We start from the raw sequence: 15,401 nt of genomic DNA on the forward strand, positions 1-15,401 counted from the left end.
GGAGAGAGAGATAAAATATCTCTTAGGAAGACCTGAGAGAGAAATATCACTATATGGTTCTCAAATATTTTAAAATAGTGCCTTCTTCTCAAGCTATGAACAGATGGACAAATTGTGGTAGAGATGGGCAGATACAGTATCAACTTAGTGAATGCCAGTTGCTTTGCGGTAGCTTCCTATATGAGGTGGTTTTCACTTCAGCATAACAGCATGCATATGAACAGTTATCACAGAGTACCTGACACAGGGGATGAGCCTTCATTTGATCTTGTTTTACCATAACTTACATGTCTATAACCAAAATAAATGTAAGAACTAAGTCAAAACTTCCACCAACTTCAGCCAAATCAGTTACTGTCTGTCTCAAAGAGTGTCAGGGTAAATACAATATTTTAAATTAGTCCAGGGTTATTCAGAGATTTAAAAATCAATCAGAAAATTGGTGAAATCATAATTAAAATCAGAACAAAAACAAATATCTGGAAAATCACATCACAGAGATCTAGCCTGCATGGCTTTTGCAAAAGGAAATTATGTCTTAGTAATAAGTGTTTTGAACATCTTAATAAAGTAATAAGCACAGCATTTATGGGATGGTTTAAGTAGGCCTTTGGAAAGTTCCAGTATAGGAATTACTGCAGAAACTAAGTAGCTGCTGCCTAAGAGGCACAGTATTGAAAGAAATAAATATCTGATTAGGAAGCAGAGAGCAATTGGTTCATTTTCATCTTGCAGTCCATTTACAGAATAATTGCCTATGATTCCATGTCTGGACTCATGTTATATTCTTTAATTAACAGGAAAAGATAGAAATAGTAATGTAATGAAATTTTCAGATGACATAAAATTAGTTAAAGAATTCAGGATCAGAAGGGGTTGTGATACACTGAATTTACAAGGTGAACGGACAGCATGATGGCAAAGAAAATTTAGTGTCAATAAATAGAAAGTAATACATACTGGAGGGAAAATATTAAATAAGAATTTATCTCTAAATTAATTATGTAAATTCAGGAAAAGACCTAAGTATTACTGCAGACAAGTCAGTGAAGAACTTTCTTCCATATGCAGATGCATTAGGAAAAATGCATAGAGTGTTTTAAAGCCATTGTGTAAATCAAAGATGCATCTTGTCTGGAGTGTTGTGTCCAAAACTCTTACATGATAACGTGGCACTGGAGTGGGCTAGGAAAGAGCAACAAAAGTCTCATAGAAAGAGAAATAGGAAAGATTCAGATTACCTTTGAGATTAATTAGTATGGCCATGATAAGATTGAAACTCACAAATGGAAATGCAGTTTTCATAGCCCAAATTTTCATAATTATTGTAAATTTAGAAAGGAAGTTAGATTTCATGTGTCAGGATGGAAACCAATTGCTTGTTATAAGAAAACAATAGGAGAATTTGTGAAATAAATCACTTCTTTGAGAGTATTCAGACTAAATATCTGTTCCTGGTTACTGCTGGGTCATAAAGCTACATGGAATGGACTATTGTTGAGTAGGAAACAGTGCTTTCAAGATTTTTGGTGTTTTCAAGACATTTTCAAAATTTCAGAAATGTTTGTTTGCTGAACAGCTCAGAATAAAGTCCCTCAGAACCATCACTGTCTATGGGATTAAAGGACTGCTGGTGATCTAGATTCAAGTTTCTGATACAAGTTAAAAACAATAGAACCATCCTGAACCTGAATTCTTTTTTTTTTTCCCTCTATGAAAATACTTACTACGTTGACACACTTTTATGACCTTTCCACCACTGGAAATTTACCTTTATTTTCCCACCCCACAGAAAAATTTTTGAACGAGGTCTGCCATGGTTCATAATGACTTTCTTCCCCATTTCCAAAACATAAAAGATGATGGTGCTCACTTCCGGTTTCTGGAGTAGTTGTCAATCTGGATTCATGATCCCTGCAAATGTGATGTGTATCCTTGGTAAATGTATCTTGTTTTGTATCATATCCGTATTAACCGGAAATGTATGATTGGATTTGGATAGGTCTAGGAAATGAAGACTGTGATTTAAGGTTGTAAATATAGTCCTCTTTGAACAGGTTTGTAGGTACAAATTCCTAATTCAAGAACTAGATGATACCTGTCATCAGTACAGTGCAAAAAAAGCTGGCTTAAGAATTTGCTCTTTCTCCAAACAATCAAGGTAAAAAAGAACACAGCCAAGAGCATCTCTCATATCTGAGCATCACATTTTCTAGTTCATCATTCTACTTTATTTCATGTCCTTCCCTGCCCAGCTACAATACATTACTCACATTTGATCTCAGCAGGTAATCTGGCTTTTTATCAGTTGTAGACCAAATTCCTTGGGTAATCTATCCATCTTTTTGCTGCATTTCAGATAAAAATACATTGCTCACCTTCTGAAAGAGCAACGTAAAGGATGGTGTTTGTGCTCTTTTTCATTTATTCCTTGTCATTTTAAGTTTGAATAACAGGATTTGATCAGAGCAATGCTATTGGCAACAGCAGTCAGAACGAGGTCTCTTCTGTCTCTTAAGATTTGTTGAGTATTTACAGCACGTTCCATCAGAAAAACTGTGGCCAAGGTGAAAATTCAAACAGATGTCACAACAGGATATAATAGCATAATAACAGAACTTAGCTAGCCATAAGTGCAGTGGCAGGCATGGATGGACCTTGCTCTGCCTGTGCTTGCCGCAGGACCAGAAACGTGGTAAGCCACATTCCATAAGTTGGCAGGACCGAAGTCAGGAGGAGCCCAGAGGTGCACTGCACGTTCACTTATAAGCCCCACCCAGAGTCTTAATATGTGGGGTTTCTGCTGCTTTGGGAGTCCCTCCAACACACTTAAAGTGGCAATGTAAGTATGCCTTTCAAAAGCCATTGAGGCTTCTATAGCAGCTTCTGGGAGAAAAATACTAAATCTGCTGTAACGACAGTTTTGTGAAAGGCGCACTTCACAGCTTTGATATGTACATCACCTAGGAAAGCAAAGTGATTGCAAAGAAGACAAGATCCTGGAAACCTTGTGACAGTTTTTCACTAATTCTAGGCATGAAACCTTTTTTCTACTGCTGGGCACCTTCCTGAGGCAACAAAAATTTATTTCATTCTCGAAGGAGAGTAAGTGGTAGAAAACTTGAAAAATCTTTGAAATCACAATCTTTTTTTGCCGCAGGACATTAATAGATAGCATTTCAGTAATTTCAGGTTTAACCTGTTCCTTTTTGATCTGTTTTATCCAAATGTACTAACAGTTTAAAATAAAAGGACTTTTCATTTTAAGAACACCGAAGAGGCAGAGGTCAGCTCCCAAACCCAATACGCAAACACCTGAGACTGTGCCTACTCCCTCCTTTGACCTCATGAACCTTGATTTCTGTCCTGCACCAGGGCACCTTCTCCAATGGAAGGGCAGAGCTCTGCTTCTGCTTGTTTCCTTTCCAGTTCCAGTGCCACATCAGGTCCGTTCACACCCGCAGCCTGGTGCTAAGCACCATTTTCTGGGGAGTAAGAGCTCTGAATTTTAATTCCTCTGTCTTCTTTTGCCTGCAAACGCTAGCCGAAGGCAGAGGCTTACTACCGCCACTTCTACCAGACAAGTTTCAAAATAAAGTGACATCTGTAACTACATTTTTAGAAGGTTCAGTCCTATAAATGTAGGCTGGGGAATGGGTAGTGCGTGGATTTCAAATGGACTTAGGTATGAGCTTGGCTCAGCTCCATCAGGATTGCAGCAGTCATCTGTAAATGCAGGTAACTCCCCCATTAAGGCTGATATGTTTTCACGGTACACATTGCAGATACATGCAGTGTTTTACTGGAATCCCAGGCTGAGCTTTTGGAGGACTTTTATTCTGTCTCCAGAGTTTGAATACTGGCCACACAGCACAGCTTGCTCTAGGGAACCCATTCCAGGTTGTTTAAACTGGGTTTAAAATTTAAAGCAGCAGTTTCCTTCCAGTCTCTTTCCAACCTTCCTTCCCACAAAACTCATGCTGTGGGATTTAGAGGTGGGATTGCTGTATGATCAGGTCTTGTAATTCCCCATGTTAGGCAGAGGCTTAGATACCTGAACATGACTTCAGGTGTTTTTTTACTTCTTATTTTATGCATTTGTTTACCACTACAAGATTTAATAGCAAAAAAGCACTTGTTTATCTCAAACAGATGATGCTTCATAACCTTCCTCTAGACTCCCTGTATCCCTTCATGCCTTCCCATTCTAGTCTATCCTCCTTCTTCATTGTTGATTTTTAAATATTCACTCTGTGCCTCTGTCTCCCAGTATTAGCGTCTGGGAGGAACGATGACTTTGTGACTAAAGTTAAGTGTGAGAATCTAGAAAGCTGGAATTTGCTCTCATCGATAGCAGAGCTGGATGTCTGTGAGGAAACACTTCATCTTTCTGATCATCAGTTTCTCCATCTGGCAAAGAACTCTATTCCTATATTGCATAATGTGTGTATGGTTTGAGATATGTATACAAAAGGCTCATATACACGTGTTTGGATTATTTTTACTGATATTAGATGTTATTAACTATGATTATGAAAATACAGTATTTTTGTTTCCATTTCAGCTGCAGTGAAAAAGGAGGGGGAGAAGAAAGGTAAATCAATTATTTTCCCTTGACTGAAGTGTCTTTCAGGCTGTGACCGCTGTGAGAAATGTTTCTTTCATTCAGTGATACAATTGCAATGACATACACCACCTCATGCGCTACCATCAGCCGGCTTTATCTACTCCTACTGTGATAACACAGTTGTCATTTCCAGTATTGTTAGCTCCTTTTTACCACAGGCCAACACAGCCCAGTATCAGACACTTCATCATTCTGATTGGGAAGAAAATGAAAGGCTTTTGTTACCATGTTAGGATTTGTCAAAGAGAACAAAACTTGCAGTGCACCGTGCATGGTGACCTGGCTGTTTGTTCTTTGCAGAAGGTGCTTTCCTAGGGACATTTAATTTCATCTTTTCAGATATGTATGTTGCATGAATGTAAGCTTTGCTGAAGTCATTCTTTGGTATTTTAACAGATTAGTAGAAAAATTTGCCCTGAATCAGAACCTAAAACATTACTTAAAATGTTTAAAGATAAATACACTGTATTTGTCAGACCCCAAATATCTATTTATAGTGTTGTCTTTCAGAATACGATTTGCTGAGTTGAAACATTTTTTTGTAATTTGTTGATTTTATTTCAACTGCAAAAATAATGAAATATTAGCACTGAGGTGATATTTTTCTTTAATCTATTCAACTTTATTGATTATTTGGTTTATAAGCCATATTTTGCTCACTAAACTGGGAACATTTCTGGAACTTTTCCATAGATTTCAGAGGATTCTTTGAGATTTAGTATTGAGTAAGTGAGAAAAAAATTGGCTTTTTATTTCTGAAGTTTACGGATGGGGGGAGTTAATTTTTGGGTGGAGGGAGTGTCTCTTGTCATTTCAAAAAGTTTGGAAATTCTGTGATTCACATAGTTGAACAATGGAACCAATCTTTGCTGTCTATACATGAAGACATTTTCAACCCTGTTAATTTATTATTTTTTCTGTTATCCCTATATAGTGTCGTTAACTGAACTGGAAAAAAAATTATAGTCTCAACTGTTTTAACAGCTCATGAGTGGAATCTTGGCTGTGTTGATGTTAGTGGCAGAATTCCCATTCACTCCACTGGAGCCAAAATTTCACCTCATGTGTTTAACAGAATAATAAAATTCATTTTGGTTATGAAAAACAACCATGCTTAATAGGTTTCAAACAGGATATTTTGTCCAAAGATTAATTTGCAACAACTGAGGCATGAAAGGTAGCACACTAAGCAGGGAGAATCAGAAAACTGGCAGCTACACTTACAGCCACTGGTTTTCAGACATCAAAATGCCTGCTGTGTTCACAGCCTTGAATTTATCACATGGACTGTTACATCCTTAATGGAAAGAAAGGAGTGAGGTAATTGCTAAGGATGCTACTTCTGTCAGCCTTGCCACAGGTTATGGTTCCATTCATTTACAGAAGAACATCAAGGGAATTTGTTTGAAATACCTACTGCTTGCCCTTGGTTCATTTTTCACAGCTTAGGATTTTTTTCCTCCTTAACCACAATCTTCCCCAACAAAACTGATTAAAAAATGCATTTTTAATGAACATTCTTTGAAGTTGGATCAATTTTTTCATTTCATTTTCTTTTTTATAGAAATATATATTTTCTGCTAAAAAACCATTTCCTCTGATTTCTTAATCCGTTGAAAGGATTTTACCAACAAGTATAGGTAGGATACTTTCAAGCACCTGGCTCAGGGCAGGGTGTACCTCATCCTGCTGTTACCACCAATCTACTTCACAGAAACATGGAGCCGTGAACTGAAAGCCAGCTTTGGTCATTCTTCCGATATCATAATTTTTTTTTATTTTTGGACTAAACCTCCCTCTGGTTTTCTGAGATCATAACCAACATTGTCAGCAAGGAAGGTAGTGATTCTAGTGAAAAACATGCTAGGCCAGTGAAACTTTCCATTAACTAAGGAAAACTGGTTCAGCGATGTTCCTGGCTTCAGGAGATATGCACTAAACTTGACAACTGGAGAGAAGTAACAAGGCCTCTTCCAAAAAATGAACATGCCATGCTTTAGCTTTCTCATCTAACTTCACGCTGTCTGTAGGCCCCACACGGAAAATGCTGCATGTTACTAGGTAACTCTTAATATGATCAGGTTTTATTTATTTCTGCTTATTCTGTTATCATAAAAAATTGCTCCAGGCTGCATGTGTATTCCTCTGACTGGCAATAAAAAGAGGCAACATTTGCTGGTTTTGCTTAAAGATACAGTATTTTTTGCCCAGCTGCAAAAATAATAGTAGCAGCCAGGCAGTGCTTTAAATTGACTGGCTTATTATCCAAAATATATTGTGGTAGTAGCATGCACAGTTCAAATAGCACTTTACCGTTTCTCATGCAAATCATGCAGCACATATAGGCACTGTACTGTATACGAAGCTTTCTCCAATTATTCTGTCTTATTCAAATACACACCCCTCATCTAGAAAAACAAGAATAATAAGCAATACAGAGTGACAAGCCATCATAAAAAGAGAAGAGAAGAAGATGGAATGACACTTTCTGTCGACGGTACATTCTGTGCATAGCATAAATCAGACACGATGGAGTTTGAAAGAGACAGAAAAGAACAAAATTAAGGTGGAGAAAGCTTACGTATTTCACTGATTTCTCCAAAGATGAGTGATACTAACAGGAACTTTAAGGCACAATTTATGCATGAAATTTATGCATTAACTATTTCTATTTGAAAGGTTAGCTCTCTAAGACTTTGTGACCAAAGTCCTAGAAAATAGCCAGCTTCAGCTTCCAGCATCGTGTTATGCCTTCTTTCAACGTGTGTGGGATAGAGGAGCTGTCATAGAAACGTGTAAAAAGTTGTCAGTTCCTAAAGGGCAAGAGGTAGCAACCCTTTGCATGAGGAAGGCACTTCCTAAAATCCCCAAGAGCAAATCTGGCTGCCAGTACATGAAAATTTTTAACTCTTGCTCATAATTCAAAGCACTGCAAACAGGGATTCAAGTGAATTACAATAGACCCAGATATTAGTGATGCGAGATAAAGCCCATCAGCTTCAGGGAATCTCCAGAAAACAATAAACAGAGCTGTAACACCAAAATATCTCAGCATTTATTCAGTTTTAAGTGCTGAAATAAGAATTTTAATAATTCTTATTTAATAAGAAATATTAATATTTTTAAACCAAAAGAGTATTTTTACATTTCAAAAATATTTCATAATTACAGAGAGTTCCAAAAATGCTTTGTGTGAAATGGAGCCAGATTAAAGCCTAGTTTCTAGGTTTCCTAGTTCTGCATAAAATGGAATTTCTCATTTCAGTTCATAGCTCCCATACCTTATTGATTTCTGACTAAAGAGGGCATCGACTGAGATGGGGATGTCAAGCAAGCAACCTTAACAAGCTTAGTAAGTTCTGTCTCCAGGCCAGTCTCAGGAAAGCTTGCCTGAAGATTCGTTACTTCTGTGATTCTAGTGAACCCAAACAGGATTTAACAATTGCATAATCCCTGTGGGTTATGCATCAACATGCATATGTGTAAGAAGAACCATCTCATCATTGTTTAAAGTGAAACATGAACCTGAGTTGCCAGGAAGTTGGTTTCTCCAGGCTCCCTACAGCTAATGAACAAGAGAGAGAGAGCGAGCTCTGTCTTCTGAGAGCAAGTTAGGCTGCGCATCTAATTCAGGGTAGTTGTCTTCCAGGAGTCACCTATATTGACTGCCTACAGTTAGATGTTATGAGTACTTGTAAGCTAGCGAGATGCAGAAGCTAGTTGCCTGTCAATAACATGACTCCCATTCTGATTTTCAGTATTATCACCCTGGCAGCTTGCTCTTAAATTCATTTAATAGCTTTTAGAGAGCCAAAAACCACACTCATCTGACAACTTTCATCAATAATAAATTGACAGAAGAGTATGCAGGATCACATTTTGATCTTTTCCCAATAAAAAAAATAAAAATTTCCCATCATGGTGTAAAAAACTATATAGTCTGAATGCGGCTAATATCAAGCAAATGGAGAAAATGGGCAAGGCATGTACATTCCATCTCCAAACTACATATTTTTGCCAATCCAGTAAAGGACAATTTCTTTTAATTACTCCTGGTAATGGTACCCTACCCATTGCTTGGAAACTGCTTCTGTGCAGAGTGTGGTATAAACTGGCCAAGGCACAGCAGTGTCCCTTTTCAATGTATATAAAAAGCAAGATGCTTTCCAAACTGAAAAAGAACTGGGCAGTAGTGCATTTCAGAACTGCTTGGCTTTGGAGTTGACGAGAAAAACTGGAAGGCAGCCTTCTTATTCATAAAGCAAATGGTCACAGCAGCGTGGGATTTCTGCTCAGCTGCAAATGCCGCTGGTGCAACGTGAACCACACCTTCATTATGCAGTTTTCTAACATGCCTCAAAGGATAAGAAAGTGGACTACCTAGTTCTATAACTGCAAAGTGTATTACACAGCCCCCTAACAGAATGTGTATTCCTAAACAAAGAAAAAAGAAAGTAGAAAAACTTTTAAAAGCATTTTCTTAAAATAGTGTCAAAAATTCAGTATTATGTGTGAGAAAATAATAAAAAAAGCCACATGCTACTATGCTGTTTAAACTAGCAGGGCTATTTTGACTGTAGTTGAAGGTAGGCATCTCTCTCAAGAGGTAACAGTCATTGAGTTAGCCACAAGATGGAGCCCAAAGGATCTTGGAGCCGGTAGTTAAGATTGCCTTCCTGAATCAGATTAAGAACTAAATAAAGCGGTTTTATCGAAGAACACTTTGCGGGAGTCTTAAACTACAGACAAGGTATTCTTCAATGTAAATCCACTCCTGCCTAAAGATATTTTTCATTTAATGGATGACTGGCCATACATTGGTAAGTTTTGACTTCCCATGCTGAAGCAACAAAACCCTGGCATTTTCAAGGAATACTGACGAATGGAGAATTTGCATGAAATATGGAAAATGCTTTGAAAGTCTACATCAGTTAGCCGAAATTTGCTTGACCTCTGTTTACCTTTTCTCAATTACCTTGGGGGGTATAAATAATTTATGTCCATTTTGCAGGGTTATGTGAGACTTAATGATCTGTACCACCTCTGTTAAGTGATGGCCAGATCTTGAGGGACCAGGCTCATGTACTTTCCATGTTGCAGTTAGGATAAGGCAAGACCAGAAAACACCCTCCAAAGTACTTACTCAATATAAGTAGAAAGGTGAAGGAATGATGAGTGCAGTGGGGTCAAGACTTTTCACTGAATTCATAAATTTAAAGAACTTTTTTAGACCCTCAGATGAATTTAATCATTAAGAAACTTGAACTCATACAAATTTAGATGTCTAAAGTTAGTCATCTACGTTGAACCTATTCACCCTACTCTCGCTTTTGAGTTAATGGAGAGAAATAAGCATCTGCAGGGAGTGTTTCATCTTTCTTAGATATCTGTCAGAATGCAAAGAATTACCCCCTGGAGATATACCTTTATTTCTGACTTGACTATAACAAGGGACATAGTTTAGGTTTAGTAACAAAAACAGAAAACAAACTGCAATGAACATCAGGCTAGTTTTTTGTTAAATATTTTAACAACCCTCCCCAAACCTTTAATTAATTTTTCTCTTTTAAGAATCTGACATAGAGAAGAAAGGAGAAAAAGCAGCAAGTCATTTATAGATCTTAACAGCTGATCGAATATCCACGTTCATTAGATGGAGGTGCTAATGTAAATATTTAATCTAGAATTCTTAACATTAAGCTGCAAACTCCATGTTTAGCTCCCTAGCACCTCAATCTCAGTGTATTCATAGTTAAGGCATGTAAAACTGATGATGCTAACTTGCATCAATGTTTTTTAAAAAATACCCACAATTTTATTCTCAACAGGATTTAATCTAAACCTTGTCATTGGTTACACCTTTGTAATCCATTCAAGGTAAAATTGAGATTATACTTTTCTGTATGTCTTATGTAACAACAAACCTGCAAAACAATTCATATTGGTAGACCTGGCATAGCATTTCAATTGCAGTTATGATTACAACTTGTGTTAATCATTCTTACTTACCTTAAAGTACAACAGTAATTTATTCAGCTCCTGCTACCAATAAATGGAGACAGCTAAACTACTATTTTAATGATTATGAAACAGCTGTGATTTCTGAAGAAAGAGTGATCTGTGTAATTGGTGGCCTGTGTTGTTACTGTAAGTTATGTGTAATACATGTATATTGGCACCATGTCAGCAACACTCTCACCTGTCAATCAGCATAATATGCTTAAACACCTGGATATCCACATAACATATGGTTAATTGGCTAAAAATTTCCCCGTGGGATAAACTATTACGTTATTACTCTGCGCAAAGATGTCTGCAAATGAATGCTCAGAGGTATTCTATTCAGATGCAATTCCAGAATTAACAGTTCTTCTAGTGGTAATCTACATTTCCTTTTTTATCTATGCAGACATCATTTTCAGAAATGTGCTCTTACAAAGTTGTAATTAAAGCAAAAACAGTGATCAGCAGCATTTCATGAGGAACGAAGATGGCTCAGGATGTTCTGCCTCTAGAAGCTAGTCATTAGCCCTCTGCTTTAATCACCATATTAATTTGGGTAGCACACTGGGAAAAGTCCGTCTTTTCAAAAGCTAATTAAGTTTTATTGTTCTCCACTCTTAATGTCAACTAATCTCTCCTCCAAAATTCTTCTTTTCTAGATTTTCATGAGGTCATCTTATTTTTGTCTTAATGACCATTATTTTACATTTATTTAATAACCTATGTAAATATATATTCAGCCATAATTATACTTCTACAAATCCGGTCATAGTAAAGAAGGACCTCAACAAAGAAGTTCATATTCAAAGTATTTGTATGGAATCTGGACCCAGGGGGTTAGTTTGGCACCTTTCACAAATAACAGGCATTAAGAAATAGACTGAAGATTCAAATATTAATGAATATTAACATCTGCAAGAGGTGCTCCTTTTGGCTCCAATTGTTTATATAAAATGGTGAACAACACTATTTTTGCATAAACTAAAGTCAATATTCAGAAAAAAAATTCATCACTCTAACATCCTACATACCTCAGTCTGCCCGATTTCACTCAGTTACCCTTTATGAGTCAATAATTTGTGTTGCAATAAAGCACGGCCTGAGCTTGGCTATGTTTTGCCTTAGCTTTATGCAAATGTAAAACTGATATTACTGAAAGTGAAAGCTTGTTAAGTGAAAGCTTGTTAAGCATATTGTCCCTCATCTGTATGTTCCCATCCCACAATTTCAGGGAAGAGCACATGAAAACGTCAGAAGCTGAGGATGATATTGAGAGGAAGCTCTTCAGGTCTTTCTCCACACGTGCCTAAAGATGAAATGCATTAATGCAGCACATGTACCTCATCTACATTTGACTGAAATTTTACTCTTTCCAGCTCCGTTGATGGAAGATTTGTCCTCCTGGGATTTTAAGACTTATAGTACTTTAAAGACATTAGCTTTCAGTGCTATCATACAAGACTGCTGCTTCAACAAGACTTACATTTCCCAGTGCTTTTCTCTTGTTTAACTGACAAACTGGGAAACAGAGAAAGATTGGGATCATTACTGATGCTCCCTACAGGCATGCATCTCAGATTCAAGTTGAAGCAATTCCTCTCATTAAAAATCGTTTAAAAATGTTGGAAATGTCTGTACTTCTTTGCTACTTCTACTATATTTACCCCACGCTAAAGTTTCTCCTCTCCTCTTTCTGAACTACTTTTTGTTTTTCCCAGTTATATAAAGTACTCTTGAATTGCCAGTTAAAAATGTCTTAAAAAACAAGTTGTTCTAGACAACAACAGCAAAATTCCCCAAAACCAAGAGTCAACTCATTCTTCACTAGGCAGCCCCGAGGTATAAGGCAAACCAAACAGCAAGGACACAAACATGCTAACTGTATGAAGGCAGATATCTTGGACCAGGCTGCTCTGGTAATGGAAATAAGGCAGAAGGAACTGTGAGAGCAACCTGACAGCTTTTTTGGTGGAAAGCAGCAATAGAAAGATCAGTCTGTTGCAAGTGAATACCCTACAGGCTCTAATATCAGTGGTTAATTATTAATTATAATTATATGGCATTATAATGGCATATACTACGGCATTTTAGGAGAGTTTGCCTTAACCATTTACCCTATTATCATCATTAGTCACAAGAGTCCTGCTGAAACAGTGGTCCAAGGAAGTCTGTGGTGCTACACAGACCCAGACGAGCACTCCCCACTGATAAATAAGAGTGAGAGCACTAGCTGGAAGCTCAAGTTCTCTGCTTCCCTGCAAACTTGCCAGATAGTCTTAGATAAATCACTTAGTATTTCATACCTGTCATGTTAATGTGGGATAATACTTCCTTAATGTGTAGAAACCTGGATAAATATCCTGGAGAATGCTAGGTTTAAAGTAAATCAGAAATGTAAAATGAACGCTGTAGGGAATTAAGAGATCCTGTAAGGACAAGGCTTGCACAACATGCACTTTAATATAATCATACACAAACTTCCTCTATTTATGCCACCATCTCACTCTTCTTGCTTTCTTTGCTTTGACCCATCCATAGGGTAACTATTGGCCATACACTGTCAAGGCAATTTTCTAATGTAGAGCAGGGGTCAGGCAGAGCACAAGCCATTCTTTTTATAGGAAGCTTGCTGCAGCTAATCCGTTTTGTGAGGAGTCGTTTTTTTATACATATACTCATTAGACTGTTTTTTCTGCTCAATCAGTCTGCCAGCTGCTCAGCCAGCCAGCAGGACCTGAGTAGGATACAGGCAGATATGAGGGATCAGGTCTGCTGATCTAGAAAACTAGTGGGAACATTTGATTTCTCCTTTGAATGACAAAGAGTACAGACAATAACTTCACAAAGGCGGGGAGCTGCTCTTGAACAGAGTGATAAATCCTAATAATCCCTTTTTTTCCCAAAGTTACTATCATCTGAGACATACTGAACTGGCTCAATGTAAGGAATATGTTTTATTCTGGTTGACTTTTTGATAACACAGTTGTTCCACAGTCTGAAAAACCCTGCACTGACTAGAACAAAACTGTTTTATTCAATCTTAAATTAGAAGTGCATTGATGATTAGGCAGAATGATGTGGCATCTTAAGTTCTTGCAGACTACAGTATTCCCACTGAATTTTGAAGGAGGAATGTCCATTAGTTTGTCTAAGGGCCAAATGTTTAGTTTGTCTAGAGTTCATTTTCAGGGAGAATGGACTTAGTTAGCTTGAATAAGGAAATCAAAGATTTATCCTTTGTCATGATGTGTAAACCGGAAGGTTAAGGCACAAATCTTGAGAATTCCATTAGAAGACTCCTTGATTCCAACATCTTGATTCCTCTTTTGGCCTGTAACGTTGTTACAGATTAACGTCACGGGTGTGTTCTTCTAATGTCCAGTCCAAATCCTGTTAAAGAGTCTTTGTGCTCTCTTTAATGAGAGATGAACCAGGCTCTTACTTAGCCTAATGGAAAGTAACTTTCTTATTTATAATACATATGTAACTATCCAATTAGAAATAATTTTCTCAGCTACAGCATGTATTATTATTTTGTTATTCTTCACTAAAACAGATAGTTCTGGCATTGCTTTAATTTCCTGCACGACATATTCTTTTCTTACAGAGTGTGCATACTCAAAAATATATTTGCTGTCTGAACAGCAAATAACTGTTATGCAGATGGAAAGTTGACATGTTATAATCAAAAAGCATGTTCTGCTTTTAGCCTCAACAATTTATGGTTCAATAAACCAGAGGATTTCTTTTCTGAACCCATATCAGAAGCTAATTTACAAAAATATGCTGTATATAATTAATACCCTTATGGCATTCAGAATAGCAGGCAAGAGTCAAAGAAAATTTGAAGTGAATGTGAAAAACAGCAAGATAACTACCAAGCCCGGTTACCAAGTTTAATTTAGAATGACACAAAAGAAATTTCAAAAACGTTTTTGCTGAGGGTAGAACCAGATAATTTCATTGATCCAGTTCAGATCTTATGTAGCTTCAAGTATTTCATCAAAGATCTATGTTTTCATTAGATCTGAATCTGACCCTTTTCCTCCTCTAATATAGTTTAAGTGTTAAACAAATGAAGATAAAGTACTTACTTAGGACTGAATTTTCCAACATTGTGAACAACAAGCAGTTATTTACCCAACAGGTAGTCCTGTTAGTTAATAACATCAGAACAGCTGTTCGAAGTGAGACCAAGAGTTCATCTAACCCAACACTCTCTCTCCACCAATGGCCAAACCAGTAAAGGCCCAGGGAAGAGTACAGGAATAAAACAGTCACACAGAGATCACTTTGTGACCTCCTGTGATCTCAGCTCAGGAACTTCCTAAGCCAGAAACCGTATCTTCATGTTTAAGAGCACTTGGTAGATTTTTCTCTAATTTGCCCAGTCACTCTTTGAAATCGTGAAAATTTTCAACATCCGCACATTTTGCAGCATGGAGTTTTACAGCTTATCTAGGCACTGTACAAAGAAATATTGTTTAAACACAAAATTTTAATAGAGCTGCTTTACTTTCAGTGCAAGATACTACATGAAATGAGTGAGAGTAGCAGAATACAGTCTTTCATTTCTCACCCTTTAGGTTAAATACAATATATATATATCATTAAATATTCTGTAAAGTCTGACTAGGTCATTGACATTTAGCTTTTATCTTCTTCCCGTTTTCACTAAGTAGGCTAAAAATCAGGGTATCTGTGTTATAGACAATTGTGAGACTGTAAAAATTAAAACTGAGGGTCTTGGGATTTCATTTTTCAGCTTTCT

General features: G+C 37.0%; 1 protein-coding gene across 1 annotated transcript in view; it reads left to right on the top strand.

Annotated features, from left to right (window-relative positions):
- TRDN (triadin) overlaps positions 1-15,401 on the top strand; it is a 242,640-nt gene that overhangs the window by 186,612 nt on the left and 40,627 nt on the right. The window contains 1 exon segment of the mRNA XM_050893954.1: positions 4,565-4,594. Within this exon segment, the coding sequence (XP_050749911.1) occupies positions 4,565-4,594 (30 nt within the window).

This window comes from Gymnogyps californianus, chromosome 3 (genome assembly GCF_018139145.2).
Source record: "Gymnogyps californianus isolate 813 chromosome 3, ASM1813914v2, whole genome shotgun sequence".
In the NCBI taxonomy this organism is placed as follows: Eukaryota; Metazoa; Chordata; class Aves; order Accipitriformes; family Cathartidae; genus Gymnogyps; species Gymnogyps californianus.